This window comes from Dendropsophus ebraccatus, chromosome 7 (assembly GCF_027789765.1).
Source record: "Dendropsophus ebraccatus isolate aDenEbr1 chromosome 7, aDenEbr1.pat, whole genome shotgun sequence".
In the NCBI taxonomy this organism is placed as follows: domain Eukaryota; kingdom Metazoa; phylum Chordata; class Amphibia; order Anura; family Hylidae; genus Dendropsophus; species Dendropsophus ebraccatus.
In genome coordinates, this window is record NC_091460.1 from 102742414 (window position 1) to 102757040 (window position 14627).

The 14627-nt window shown below is 41.2% G+C and overlaps 2 protein-coding genes across 5 annotated transcripts in view; one reads left to right on the top strand and one right to left on the bottom strand.

Moving 5' to 3' along the window:
• Nucleotides 1-14627, bottom strand: part of IDUA (alpha-L-iduronidase) — a 95577-nt gene that overhangs the window by 14834 nt on the left and 66116 nt on the right. For all 4 annotated transcript variants that reach the window (XM_069978034.1, XM_069978035.1, XM_069978033.1 and 1 more), the window contains 4 exons: nucleotides 13087-13169; nucleotides 12239-12346; nucleotides 5648-5743; nucleotides 4906-5108 (listed from right to left, as the gene is read on the bottom strand). In XM_069978034.1, coding sequence (XP_069834135.1) covers nucleotides 4906-5108; nucleotides 5648-5743; nucleotides 12239-12346; nucleotides 13087-13169 — 490 coding nt within the window. The remainder of the gene's footprint in view (nucleotides 1-4905; nucleotides 5109-5647; nucleotides 5744-12238; nucleotides 12347-13086; nucleotides 13170-14627) is intronic.
• Nucleotides 10839-14627, top strand: part of SLC26A1 (solute carrier family 26 member 1) — a 52687-nt gene continuing 48898 nt past the window's right edge. The window contains exon 1 of the mRNA XM_069978031.1: nucleotides 10839-10855. The gene's annotated coding sequence lies outside the window, so the exon portion shown is untranslated. The remainder of the gene's footprint in view (nucleotides 10856-14627) is intronic.

Genomic DNA, 14627 nt, shown 5'->3' on the forward strand with positions numbered 1-14627 from the left:
GGCGCTAACAAACTTGTACACGCACCAATTTCTAGCCCAGAAACCCTCCTCTTCTTTTGATAGGCCCATGGCGTGGACCCCTACTGATGCAGCCGAAATGACAAAATTTTGGGGGCTCCTGCTGCACATGGGTCTAGTAAAATAAAAAAAACACAATTCGGCAATACTGGAGTGGGGATATTATGTATAATACCCCACTTTACACTATGGCCATGGGACGGTTTTGATTCAAAGCCCTCCTAAAATTCTTGCATTATAATGACAATGCAAGTTGCCCCCCGCAAGATGATCCCTCATATGACTGCCTGTACAAAGTACGGCCAGTCATAGAGCACTTCTCAGCCAAATTTACTGAGATGTATATCCCAGAGAAATACATCTCAGTAGATGAGTCCCTCCTCAGCTTCAAAGGAAGACTCCATTTCCGCCAGTACCTTTCCAATAAAAGATCGCGGTATGGCGTGAAACTATACAAACTCTGTGAGAGTACCTCAGGGTACACTTACAGATTTAGAGTATATGAGGGTAGGGACACCCAAATCCAACCCCCAGAATGCCCCCCCATCCTCGGAGTTAGTGGGAAGATCGTTTGGGAACTGTTCTTCCCACTGCTGGATAAAGGTTATCACCTGTATGTTGATAACTTTTATACCAGCATCCCCCTGTTTCGGTCTCTCACTGCCCGAGCTACTGTAGCTTGCGGCACGATCCGAAAAAATCAAAGGGGCCTCCCAAGTCATCCAGTTAGACAACTGATGCAAAGGGGGGAGAGCAAGGCCTATGCCTGTGAAAATATGTTGTTGGTCAAATATAAGGAAAAACGTGAAGTCCTTATTTTGACCACAATTCACAGGAATAGCACCACCCCTGTCACTGTACGTGGTACCACAAATGTGGTGAACAAAACTGATTGTGTTCTAGAGTACAATCAGTATATGGGAGGAGTTGATCTCTCAGATCAAGTCCTCAAACCATATAATGCCACGAGAAAAAACAGACGGTGGTATAAAAAGGTGGCCGTAAATCGGGTACAGACAGTGATGTACAACGCTTTTGTGCTGTACCGATATGCCGGCCACCGGGGGAAATTCCTTGAATTCCAGGAAGCAGTGATCAAAGCCCTGATATTCGGCAGCCACGGAGCGGGCCCCAGTGCTTCTGGATATGAAGGACCCCGTGTCGTACAGGGACAACATTTTCCAGGTGAAGTCCCGCACACTGGAAAAAAGGGAAGATCCCAAAAGAAGTGCAGAGTGTGCTGTAAAAGGGGGATCAGGAAGGACACCATTTACCAGTGTGACACCTGTCCTGATCACCCCGTCCTCTGCATACTGGATCGCTTCAAGGCGTACCACACGTCATTGGAGTTCTACATTTTCTAAATTCTGTCCCTTATTATTTTCAGCCTTATTAACCAATAATTGGCCTAATACCCCCAAATAAATTAAAATTGTCCTTTTTCCCCAACTAAATAGGCATGGCTGCCATTCCCATTAGAGACTTGCCATGTTGCATTTACAAAGCCTCTGTGCGGCCAGGACAGTAGAAACCCCCCACAAGTGACCCCATTCTGTAAACTACACCCCTTAAGGAATCTAACAAGGGGGGCAGCGGGGATATGGCCCCCTGGTGACTCGCACATTTGTGGCGTGAAAAAAAAAAAAGGTATTTTTCATCTTCACAGCACATGTTCCACATGTGCCCATCACCAGTGGGGTCGATATGCTCACTGCACCCCTTGTTAGATTCCTTGAGGTATGTAGTTTCCATAATGAGGTCACTTGTGGGGGGTTCCCACTGTCCTGGGAGCACAGGAGCTTTGTAAATGTGACATGGCCTCCATCCTCCATTCCAGCCTCTAAATGGCGCTCTGTCCCTTTGGTGGCTTGCCCTGTGCCTATATGGCACATTATATCCACATGTGGGGTATTTTCGTACTCAAAAGAAATAACCCTACACATTTTGCATTTATTTTCTCTTTTAACCCCTTGTGGAAATGTAAAAAAAATCAAGGCTAGACCAACATTTAGTATAATTTTTTTTTTAATTTTTACACTAAATCATTGATCTAGTCTTTATTTTTTTCATTTTCACAAGGGGTTAAAAGATAAAAAAAAACACTAAATGTGTAGAGCAATTTCCCCTGAGTACGGAAATACCCCACATGTGGACATAAAGCGCCATGCGGGTGCAGGGTTAGCCTCTGCAGGGAGGGAGCGCCATTTGGCTAGAATGGATGGTGAATGCCATGTCACATTTACAAAGACAGTGGAAGCCCCCCAAAAGTGACCCCATTCTGGAAACTGCACCCCTCAAGGAATCTAACAAGGGCTGCAGTGAGGATATGGACCGCTTGATGGCGGGAACATTTGTGCTGTGAAAATGAAAAACAATGAAAATTTTCACTTTCACGTCACATTGTTCCACATTTGTGCCCGTCACCAGTGGGGTCCATATGCTCACTGCACCCCTTGTTAGATTCCTTGAGGGGTGTAGTTTCCAGAATGGGGTCACTTGTGGGGGTTTACCACTGTCCTGGTAGCATATGGTCTTTGTAAATGCAACATGGCCCTTGAAATCCATTCCAGCCAAATTCAGCATCCAAAAGCCAAATGGCGCTCCTTCCCTTCGGAGGCCCGTCTTGCAGCCGCATGGCGCTTTATGCCCACATGTGGGGTATTTCCGTACTCGGGACAAACTGCTCTACACATTTTGTGTTTTTTTTCTCTTTTAAACCCTTGTGAAAATGAAAAATTCACGGCTAGGCCAATGTCTAAGTGTAAAAATTTTATTTTTATACAACATCATTAGTCTTGACATTTCTCATTTGCACAAGGGGTTAAAAGAGAAGAAACAGAACAAAACATGTAGAGAAATTTCCACCGAGTACGGAAATACCCCACATGTGGACTTAAGGCGCTATGCGGCCTCCAACGGGAAGGAGCACCATTTAGCTTTTTGGGGCTGGATTTGGGTAGAGTGGATTTAGAGGGCCATGTTGCATTTAACCCCCCAGTAAAACCCCCCCACAAGTGACCCCATTATGGAAACTACACCCCTCAGAGAATGTAACAAGGGGTGTAGTGAGCATATGGACCCCACTGGTGAGGGGCACAAATGTGGAACAATGTGGCGTGAAAATGAAATATTACATTTTTTACACTATAATGTTGGTTTAGCCTTGAATTTTTCATTTTCTGGAAACTACATGGACCACTTGTGGGGGAATTCCAGTGTTTTGGCACCCCAGAGCCTCTGCCAACCTCAGGTGGTACAGTCAAAAATGACCAAATATAACGGAGGCATTGAAATTGTCTAGGCGCTCCTTTGTATCTGAGGCTTGTGGTTGCTTCAAATAGCACAATAGAGCCATATATGGGGTATTTCTATAAACTGCAGAAAAGGGGCAATGAATATTGGGGTGCAATTTTCTAGTAATAGGTATATAATTATGAAAAATATTGGATTACAATAAAATCTCTGCACAGAAAATTAAAAATTTCTTACAAACTTTCTGGATGTGCTTTTGCAGAGTTTGGGGGGGGTGCAGTTTCTGAAATGGGGTGCTTTGTGGGGCTTTCTAACATACAGTCCCCTCAAATACACTTTAAACCTGAACAGGTCCCTAAAAATATCTAATTTAAAAATTTTACAGAAAATTTGGAAAATTGCTGCTAATGTTTTAAGCTTCCTATTGTCTAAAAAAATTAAACATAGTTTAATAAATGCCGCCAATATAAAGTAGACATGTTGCTAATGCTATTTAATATATAATTTATGTGGCATAAACATTTTCTGTATGAGCAGAAGAGTTTCAAAGTTGGAAAAATGCATTTTTTTCAAAATTTTTCACGTTATTTTTGTTTTTTTTCATAAAGACTCGTTATAAGTATCGACTCCAATTTACCAGAAATGTGAAGTACAATATGTCATGAGAAAACAATCTCAGAATCAGCCGGATAGGTAAAAGCATTCCCAAGTTATTAATGAATAAAGGGACACAGGTCATATTCATAAAATTTGTCTCTGTCCTTAAGGCCATTTCAGGCCCTGTCCTTAAGGGGTTAAAGCGACTCTGTACCCACAATCCACTCGTACCTTCAGATAGCTGCTTTTAATCCAAGATCTGTCCTGCGGTCCATTTGGCAGGTGATGCAGTTTTTGTCCTAAAAAAACAACTTTCAAACTGGCAGCCCTGTGCCCTACAGGCATGGCCTAGATTGTATATGCATTAGGCTGGCACAACCTCTCTGTCCCTCCTCCCCACCCTCTTCATCATTAGGAATGCTCCAGGCAGATTGTCTTTTATTCCCCACCTGTTTAGCCTGGCACATGGGCTGCATCGTTAAGGCACCTGGGCAAATGTTCAGCATGGAGAAAATGTTCCAGTGGCATTCCTAATGATGAAGAGGGTGTGAAGGAGGGACGGAGCAGTGGTGCAAAGTTAGGGCACAGATATTCTAGGCTACGCCCGTTTGGCACGGGGCTGTAAGTTTAAAAGTTGTTTTTTTATGACAATAACTGCATCACCTGCCAAACGGACCCCAGGACAGATTAAAAGCAGCTATCTTAAGGTACAAGTGGTTTGAGGGGGTCAGATTGTGGGTACAGAGTCGTTTTAGGAGAACCAGAACAATCCCATTGAATTGTATGGGAGAAAAAACTCCACAGTTTTTGGTCTACCAATCCCCCCCTGGAGCAGTGCTCCGCAGTGATGTCACTCTGCTGCCCATCACTGCAAAGAGCTGGATGAGGAGAGGCAGGTATACAGCATAGTAATTAAACTGAAGAATGGACGAACATTAAGATTAACATATAAAACCATCCTTTAAAAGCCTATAACCTGTAAATATATGTTTAACTGTAAAAAAAAAGTTTAGAGTAATTTTAACATACTAAACAAACCTTTTTATGCAGCGCAATGTAGTCCAGCCTCACACCAGTCTCCCCAGTGAAGATATTGGTACCATTATAGCAATGACTTAGTAGACCCCAACAGATAGGTGCCCTTGGCGGTGTGTGGCATGAATCTCCTGGACCACCAAATCTTAGCTGTGGACTTGCTTGTTTTAGACCTTCAGAGCAGGCATCATAGTAGTTCAGAAATCCTGCATATTTGAATATGTTTGTGGTGGTTACTATCAGCAGAAACATGAAACATAACAGTGGAAAATAGGAAAAAAGGAACAGTAAATGCTATGCCTGCGGTATCTGCAGTGTGTCAAATGTTTGCAATGGCAACGCGTCCAGTCTGTATTTCCATCTGCTTTGGACATGCAATAAAACTTCACTGCAATCTCTAATAGTAGTTAGTGCCGAGAGTTCTTATAAACTACTTGTGGGACCTGCTCCTGTCTACATGCACCACCACCTGGTTTGACATTTAACTCCACAGCTTTTATATTTCCTGTTTAAGTGTCAAAGAGTTGAGGCCTAGAGTATTCAGTGCACTAGGGCAGTAGCGCCTCGTGGTCTCAATGCCTATCCCCTTCCCATGTGATAGACATGCAGGATTTGGCATACACTGCTGAATTCTGCTCAGATCTCATGCAGATACAGTCAATACCAATGGTTGTGCAGACATTTGCATACTCCTGACGTCCCAACACTCAGATGTATGATAGCAATGCATTTATAGACAAAGTACCTGCTGCTGTGATGGAGACATTGTCAAAATCGTGATTATCTGGTTCATTCCAAGTTTCAAAATTCCATGTGGAGACATGTTCTAAACCATACTTTTCTGTAAAACAGAAGAAAAATCATGTCAAATAATGTAGCAATACAGAAATGTTTGTAATTAACACCAGCAACTAAATAGAACACACATAGAAATGCCTTCAATACTTGTTCCCGGCAGACAGGACACTTGTCACACCTAACAAATAAAATAAAAATAAAAAATAAAATCCGCCCCAATACCCACATATTCAAAGCACCAATTTTGCTTGATGTGCCAGGCCCTCTTGCGCACATTTAAAGATATAAATCCTCGAGAACATCCCCCCCCCCAAAAAAAAAAAAAAATTGTTTGTTTTATAAAAATAGATCATTAAAGGGAATACATTTTTGGTGATGTTTTTTCAAATTCGCCATTTTACTATTTATTTTATAAAATATTCCTGATATCTTGCAGTTTTCATTCTGACTACTAAGCCTATAAATAAGCTGATACTTCCTGTTCTGTCTATGATAATGATAAGGAGGCTGCTGAATCTGTACAACATTGCAGCGACAGGTGACAATTAATAGCAAAGACACTAGCATCTCTGTTCCCTCTCACTATGAAAAAAAAAATCTGGGACGGTGTGTTGGCTACACAGTAATTTCAGTAGACCGCCGCCACTCAGCCACAGGTATAATACTACTATCACCACAATGAGAGACGCACTTTAATAGCAGTGCTTTATCTGTCCCATGTTGGTCACCATTAATTTCAATGGGGTCCGTTGAATTTTACCAGAAAAATGGCACAGCACGTTGCATTATTTTATAACGGCTTATTTATAGAATCTGCCATTGAGGCTCCTAACGGAGCTGCTGCTGAGGATGTGGACCTAGTCTTATGCTGTGAACCAGTCTAATCCTGTATCAATAATATTTGACTGTAGAATAGAACTTCAGTTCAATTTCCAGTATTAGCACATGGAGCTATTGTAAACAAGTTGTGTATAAATAGATACATAACTAAAGCACAGTGACAATAATATATTGTAACTATATACATATCCCTGATCACTGCCAACATATAGAGTCATATTTGGTCAACCTGCATAAAGCACAGGACAGAGGAAGCAACTGTTTGCACAACAAAGGATGTTTTTAATAAAGCTGCTAGTAACACTGCCTGGAAGATGGTTTATTTTTTGACGGAAAGAATAAGACAGTGTGCCTAGTGAGCAGGTGTTATTGACATGTGGCCTCGGGTACCGGCAGGAAGTACACCGAGGTAGACACTGACTACAAATGGTTATCTGCTGCCAGGCTTCAACGTCTGGAAAATATTTTTACTGATAATTTAAGGCTTACAAAATACCAGTGTATTGAGGCAGATAACATATTTGAAGTTCAGTGTGTGTTGCCTCTTTTGGACTACCGAATTGACTACTTCTTCAATGGCCAATGAAACAAGTTTATGCATTTTATATACAGTTGGGAAAAAAAGTATTTAGTCAGTCACCAATAGTGCAAGTTCTCCCACTTAAAAAGATGAGAGGCGTCTGTAATTTGCATCATAGATAGACCTCAACTATGAAAGACAAAATGAGAAAACAAATCCCGAAAATCACATTGTCTCCATGCAGATCTCCTCTAGAGCAGTGATGTTTTGGGGCTGACGCTTGGCAACACGGACTTTCAACTCCCTCCAAAGGTTTTCTATAGGGTTGAGATTTGGAGACTGGCTAGGCCACTCCAGGACCTTGAAATGCTTCTTACGAAGCCACTCCTTCGTTGCCCTGGCGGTGTGCTTTGGATCATTGTCATGTTGAAAGACCCAGCCACGTTTCATCTTCAATGCCCTTGCTGATGGAAGGAGGTTTGCACTCAAAATCTCACGATACATGGCCCCATTCATTCTTTCATGTACCCGGATCAGTCGTCCTGGCCCCTTTGCAGAGAAACAGCCCCAAAGCATGATGTTTCCACCCCCATGCTTTACAGTAGGTATGGTGTTTGATGGATGCAACTCAGTATTCTTTTTCCTCCAAACACGACAAGTTGTTTCAAACAGTTCCACTTTGGTTTCATCAGACCATAGGACATTCTCCCAATACTCTTCTGGATCATCCAAATGCTCTTTGGTCTTCACCATAGTGGAGTTTGGAGTCTGACTGTTTGAGGGTGTGCACAGGTGTCTTTTTATACTGATAACAAGTTTAAACAGGTGCCATTACTACAGGTAATGAGTGGAGTAAAGAGGAGACTCTTAAAGGGGTAGTCCACCAAAAAAAAATTTCTTTCAAATCAACTGGTGCCATAAAGTGCCAGAGATTTGTAATTCACTTCTATTAAAAAATCTTAAGTCTTCCAGTACTTATCAGCTGCTGTGTGTCCAGCAGGAAGTGGTGTTTTCTTTCCAGTCTGACACAGTGCTCTCTGCTGCCACCTCTGTCCATGTCAGGAACTGTCCAGAGCAGTAGCAAATCCCCATAGAAAACCTCTCCTGCTCTCTAGACTGGAAATAATACAACTTCCTGTTGGGCATACAGCAGCTGATAAGTACTGGAAGGCTTGAGATTTTTTAATAGAAGTAAATTACAAATCTCTGGCACTTCATGGCAGCAGTTGATTTGAAAGAAAAAATTTTTTGGTGGACTACCCCTTTAAAGAAGAAGTTACAGGTCTGTGAGAGCCAGAAATCTTGATTGTTTGTAGGTGACCAAATACTTATTTTCCACCATAATTTGCAAATAAATTTTTACAAAATCAGAAAATGTGATTTTCGGGATTTGTCTACCTATGATGTAAATTACAGACGCCTCTCATCTTTTTAAGTGGGAGAACTTGCACTATTGGTGACTGACTAAATCCTTTTTTTCCCCACTGTATTCACACTCCATTTATGTAAAACTACTGTGTCCTGGGTCTGCTTACCTCAAATTCCAACAATAATCCACAGTTTACGGCCATGTTCCCACTTCAGGAACGTATTGGGCAAAGGCGGTTGTCTTATTAAATAGACGGCCGCTAATAAAGATCATGCTCATTATTAGCGACAATGTATTATTATAAATGGCCGCCTTCGCCCGATGTGTTTCAAAGTGAAAAAACATAACCACAATCTTTTCACATGGCCACAGAAATCTGTTTGCAATTGCAACAACATTTCAGTTTCAGGCTGTGTTCCCACTCGATTAGTTTCACTGCTTTTGGGCCATAAAATGGGCAAAAACAGCTGTTTTACAGACCTGGCCCTTTGTTTCCCCCCATATTCATTTTACAGCTGTATCTCTTATTACCATAAAATGTCAGAGCGTTTTATTGAGCACTTTTTGGGCTATGGCTTTTACTGTATACAAAAAAGGCCCCACTAGTGTGAATCATGCCCAAGTGCAAAAATCTGATCTAAAAAAAAAACAATATAGCCTTAAAGGGGGAGTCTGGGCAATAGGGCTGTGGAGTTGGAGTCATGGAGTTGTTTGCTAGTTAGAGCTAGTTTGGGCTGGGTTCAGAGTTGTAAAAAATGTACCGAAAAATGAATTTAAAATTTTAGTTTTCATAGGAGTTTTTATATAAATTTTATAAATGTTCCTCATTAATATATTTTATGTTCTATCAATCTAAGGACCTTATTTATTAAACCAAGAAAAAATACTTTTTCACATACATTTAGTTTCCTCCATATATAAGTAATAAAGCACTGGCCCTATTAGATGTGGGTGGTTGGGGAAAAGTTGGCGGTCACTATTTGGCTAGGTAGTTCCTATGGAGCTGCGATGATTCAGGAGCGTAGGCGCTAACAGAGAGCTGGAAAAAATGGGCCCATGGCTGAAATCTATATTACAACAGCTGACCTTTATATTACAATGGCTGACCTCTATATTGCTATGGCTGATCTCTATATCACTTTATCTGGCATTGTTAGCAGTTTTTCTTTGTGCATGATGAATTTTTTGTTAGAAACACAAGATTGTCAGCAGAAAAAGAACATCTGTTCCATCTAGTCTAGTCTTGAGTTCTTTGGCGCGCGCACACACACGAGAATCTGCTTTATATCTTTGCCTTATTTATTTAGAAGTCGCCCCAGGATCATGTAGAACATTAGGAAGAAGCTGCTGAGCCAGTTCTACTTTACACTATTTTTGACATTTGACTGGTGTCCGATTGGCCCTTTATGATGGTGCTGGACTCAGGAGTTGGAGTTAGTCCCTGATAAAATTCAGGAGTCTGAGTCAGGGCTGTGGATTTTTTTTTTTTAAACTTGCCAGGGAGGGGGTGGGTGACAAAAATAACAAGCAAATACCTCCCCGGCTACAGCACCAGTGCCAACAGTTTGCCACTTCGATCCCTGATCCCTGGTCTCCTTCTGGTGTACAGATGGAACTTGGGACATGACATTTTTAGGCCTGACCAACCAATCAACGGCTGTAGCAGTGTCCTATCTGTGCTGCTGATGGGTTTAACAGGCCTGGAACGTGATGTCCTAAGTTCCATCTCTATACCAGTAAGAGGTCAGGCATCATTGACCAGAGTGGCAGACTGTGGGCACTGGCACTGGAGCCGGGGCGGTAAGAGCATGCAAGTTTAAAAAAATGGCCTGGCCTCTTCTCCTTTAGTCTACAGGAAATTGTTAGCATATGTGTAAAGATTTACTTGAACTGATTTTGTCTTTTATTTCTTTATTTACTGTACATAAATAGCGTAGGTGCTTGCAGTATTCTGCTGGTCGCTCTTATATAGAGATAGCAGCTTTTTAGACTGACTGATTATCATGCAATAAATCATTAAATCGTTCAACTGAAGTGATAATCTTCTGGTGTAAATGCGGCAACAATCAAATGATGAACGAAAATTTGTTCATTTGTCATTGATCTTTTGAGCCGACCTCAAAATGATTGTTAATCGTTCACAAGTCTTTCAGTGTAAATACATGTCGTTCGGTTGTTTGTACGGATTAATATTGCATTAGGATCTTAATTACGATTGTGATTACGATAGTATTACTATCTTTTCATAGCAATTTATCTTTTCATCTAAACCTTTTGTTTAAATGAAAAAAAAACTCTTGTTGTTCCCTAAATGATCCCTTAACCAATTTATACCCTTAGGGCCCTATTACACGGGGCAATTATCTGCCTGAATCAGCCAAGGTGCCGATCATCGGCTGATCAATGTCTTTCAGCATGTTATAAAGGTAATACTAAGTGTGCGGTCAGTGGCCGATGGAATAGTATATAATAAATAATAAATATGTATACTTACCTCTTCATACTTCCTGGTGTCTTCCTGCCTATTTCCTAATGACCGGAGTCACTGCTGAAGCTTCTACATCTGTCTATAAAGTGACAGAGTGCTCAGCTAATCACTGGCCGCCTGTCACTTCAATGACAGGTGTAGAAGCTTCACTGGCGGCTCTGGTCAGGAAGACGATGGGGAGCGTGGACAGGTAAGTATAAAACTTTATTATTTACTTTATAAAGTAAGGGCTGCACGGATATTGTTAACAAAATTTACAAAGTAAATTGTAATTGATCCTCTTTATGTTTTTCTGATATATCTAATCCAAAATAAGGTTAAAATTAGAACTCAAAATGTAGGCCTTTAACCTGTAGTTTGAGGTAAATTACCTCAAACCTTCTAAAGCAATATCCCTATACATACCCTTGTGGTTCTGAAGCACTTCATTTGGACATTTGTCAATAATTCTATAGGTATACATAAGTTCCTCTCAGGAAATATTAGTGAAGACCCCTTATGGAGTTTGTTGTCTCACACAGTATCATTCATTGTAGTTTATGCAAAAGACCAAAGATTAAATAGAATCTGTCGGTAGATTTATGTTGCCCTATATAAGAGTAACATAAACTAGTGGCAGCGAAGCTGAACAGAATGATATAACTTATATCGAACTGTGCAGCATGTGCTCAGTAGTCCTAGATATTCATGAGCACCAGCTCTCTCTGCCCACCAGCCACTGATTGGCAGTTGACTATTCATGCTGTTTATAGGCAGATGGCTTTTCATCAGCAGCCAGAGAGTGGAAGGAGGGGTGAGGCAGGTATCCAATACTCCTGCATATCAGGAGAATGGTGTGAAGTAATATACTCTTCAGCATTCCTCTCAATAGTTTATACTGCCCTCATTTAAAGCAGCATAAATCTAGTGATAGATTCCCTTTAATGGTGCGTTCACACCAGTTAAATAACTGAACACAGCATCAGATTTGATGCTGTGTTCAATTATTTAACTGAAATCTGCTGCAGAAAATCAGCTGCAGATCCTGTAGGTGTGAACGCACCCTAAAATAGACTTGGTAAGGGAATCTCAAGGGGTATCAAAAAAATGTGATTGTGTATTATGTTTACTTTGATATTTAGTGTCTTTCTTCCACTATAAAAAAAAGTCTCGGTTAAATTCTTCTACAACCTTTTCTGGACTGAGACAGGGACCACATGTTGTTTTATGTTCACATATTTTTTTCTGAAATTGTTAAGCAACTTTTTGGATCCAATCATTTAATGTATCAATTTACCAAGAAGTAAACAAACAATCACTGTAACAATTTGCAGTAACTTACCAATGTACCGTTTTGCTAGTAAGAAGATGAATTGTCTCCATTCAAGCACTTGTGTTTTATCTTCAAAATTGGTAAAATATCCTGATGGACTTCCCATTAATTCAAAACCTTTAAAGAGATATAAAAGCTTCACTGTGTAATGGTCTAGTGCAGATTGGAGTCCAATAGCAGTAACAACACTAAGGGAGATTAATATTTATTAAGTGTGGTGTTTTTTTTTGGGCCAGGCTTAAAAATGTTCCTGCAATGCTCCCTGGATTTATGTAGAGACACAATGCCTCTACATAAATCCCATGCAAGAAAAAGATCACTGTTCTTAGGGAGACCAGCCAAACTACAACACTGCAGTGAAATCCTGAAATCCTGGACCCCCTGTTCCACCCCTCTCCATCCCTCTGGCACAACGGGCGTAGAGGGGCCCATTGCCCCTCTACACCAAAAAATACAACTTTTTCAGCTAAATAAATGTCCCCCTTAGTGGATGCAGACAAGTACAAGGGACTAGACATGGTCAGTGGGCAACTGGAAGTCAGTACACAGGTTGCAGTGATGTGGTGGAGACAAGCGTGGTCAGAAGTCAGCTAGAGGTCCATACACAGATAGCAGCAATGTGGTTTGGAAGTGTAGACAGGAGTGTAGTCAGAAAAATAGCCAAAATTTGGTGCACAGAGAGCAGCAATGTTGTTGGCGAGTAAGGCAAAATAGCAATCAGATAACTAGCAAAAGTTCTGTACAAAGGTAAAATCCTGACTAATCCTTCAACCATCACTGCAATGTTACTGATTTTTACGATAACCACATCTTCCCTGCAACCTTATAAAGCCCTCAAAATATCCATGTTTTCTTACCTGGAACCAATCCTTTGGCGTTCAGGAGATCCATAAATGTATCCAGGTGAGTGAAGTTGTAGTGCACTGATCCATTTATAACTCTGAGGAATAAATAATCTGAATTAGTTCATTATAGTTCTGTAAAGTATTAGCAATGATCTACTAGTAGGCAGTTAGGGAAGTCTGATGAGCAGACAGGAGAAAGAAGTGTTGCAATCCGGTGGAGAAACTCCTGGGAAACCCTTGGTGGAGACACTTCTGGGAAATCCTGCACATACTGCAGAGCTGTGAGCGTCCCTCGTATCACTACTAGGGCTCCCCATCACAACAGTAGTTATAGAGAACAAGGCCGTATTTAACACTAGGCATCTGTGGTCCAGTGCCTAGGGCAGCATCTTCTAGGGGTAAGCACCAGAGGGCAGGGGAAAGGAAATAACTTTTTTGTTTGTTTTTATTTTTTTAGTCTCCCATCCCCAGTTCAGACTTCAGCCAATAAATCTGGTGTCTTTTCAAGGAGGGTATGGTGGTATTGGTCAGGTCTGCTATGTTGGTGTTATCCAGTCACAGTATGTTGGTATTGGTAAGGTCTGGTATGGCGGTGTTATCCAGTCACAGTATGGTGGTATTGTTTAGGTCTGGTGTGGCGGTGTTATCCAGTCACAGTATGGTGGTATTGTTTAGGTCTGGTGTGGCGGTGTTATCCAGTCACAGTATGGTGGTATTGTTTAGGTCTGGTGTGGCGGTGTTATCGAGTCACAGTATGGTGGTATTGTTTAGGTCTGGTGTGGTGGTGTTATCCAGTCACAGTATGGTGGTATTGTTCAGGTCTGGTGTGGCGGTGTTATCCAGTCACAGTATAGTGGTATTGTTCAGGTCTGGTATGGCGGTGTTACCCAGTCACAGTATGGTAGTATTGGTCAGGTCTGGTATGTTTCTACATGTAGAGAAATGCATGTGGCCGAAACCTTGCTCCCATTTCTTCCCCAGTAATCATGTGCTGTTACCAGGATTATTGTCCATATGCCTATTGATTACCGCATGAGTGTCTGGTTTCGGCTGCATGTGAAGATGAACAGTAAATGTGGGAACACGTCCTAAGACTGATCAGATATCAATATGATGTTCAGAAACTAGAAAATCCTGATACTAATTGCTGATTGAAGATGGGGTCTTCAGGATTAGTGCCTATGGAAGCAGCCGCTGTTAATACGGCCCTGATAGAGCGCATCACTCTACACCAAAAGAAGGGTTGAAACAAGACTCCATACTGGAACCTGATCATTGTCAGATCCCAAACAGAACCTGCATCCATTGCTAAAGTCTATGGCTATCAAGGGCTTTGTACCTATTTTAAGGTGAATAATTGGATCTTTTGGCAATTTTAGGTCTAGTTATAGTTATGATTCAAACAAGAAAAAACAGGAGAAATGACTATTGTGGTAGACCTAATTGATGCAAAAAAGCGAATTTATTAGTATGAGCATGAAGTGCAGTAAAGTCATATATATAATTAGTCAAAATTTGTGCAGTAGAAGTACAAAAAGATTATAATAGGCCAG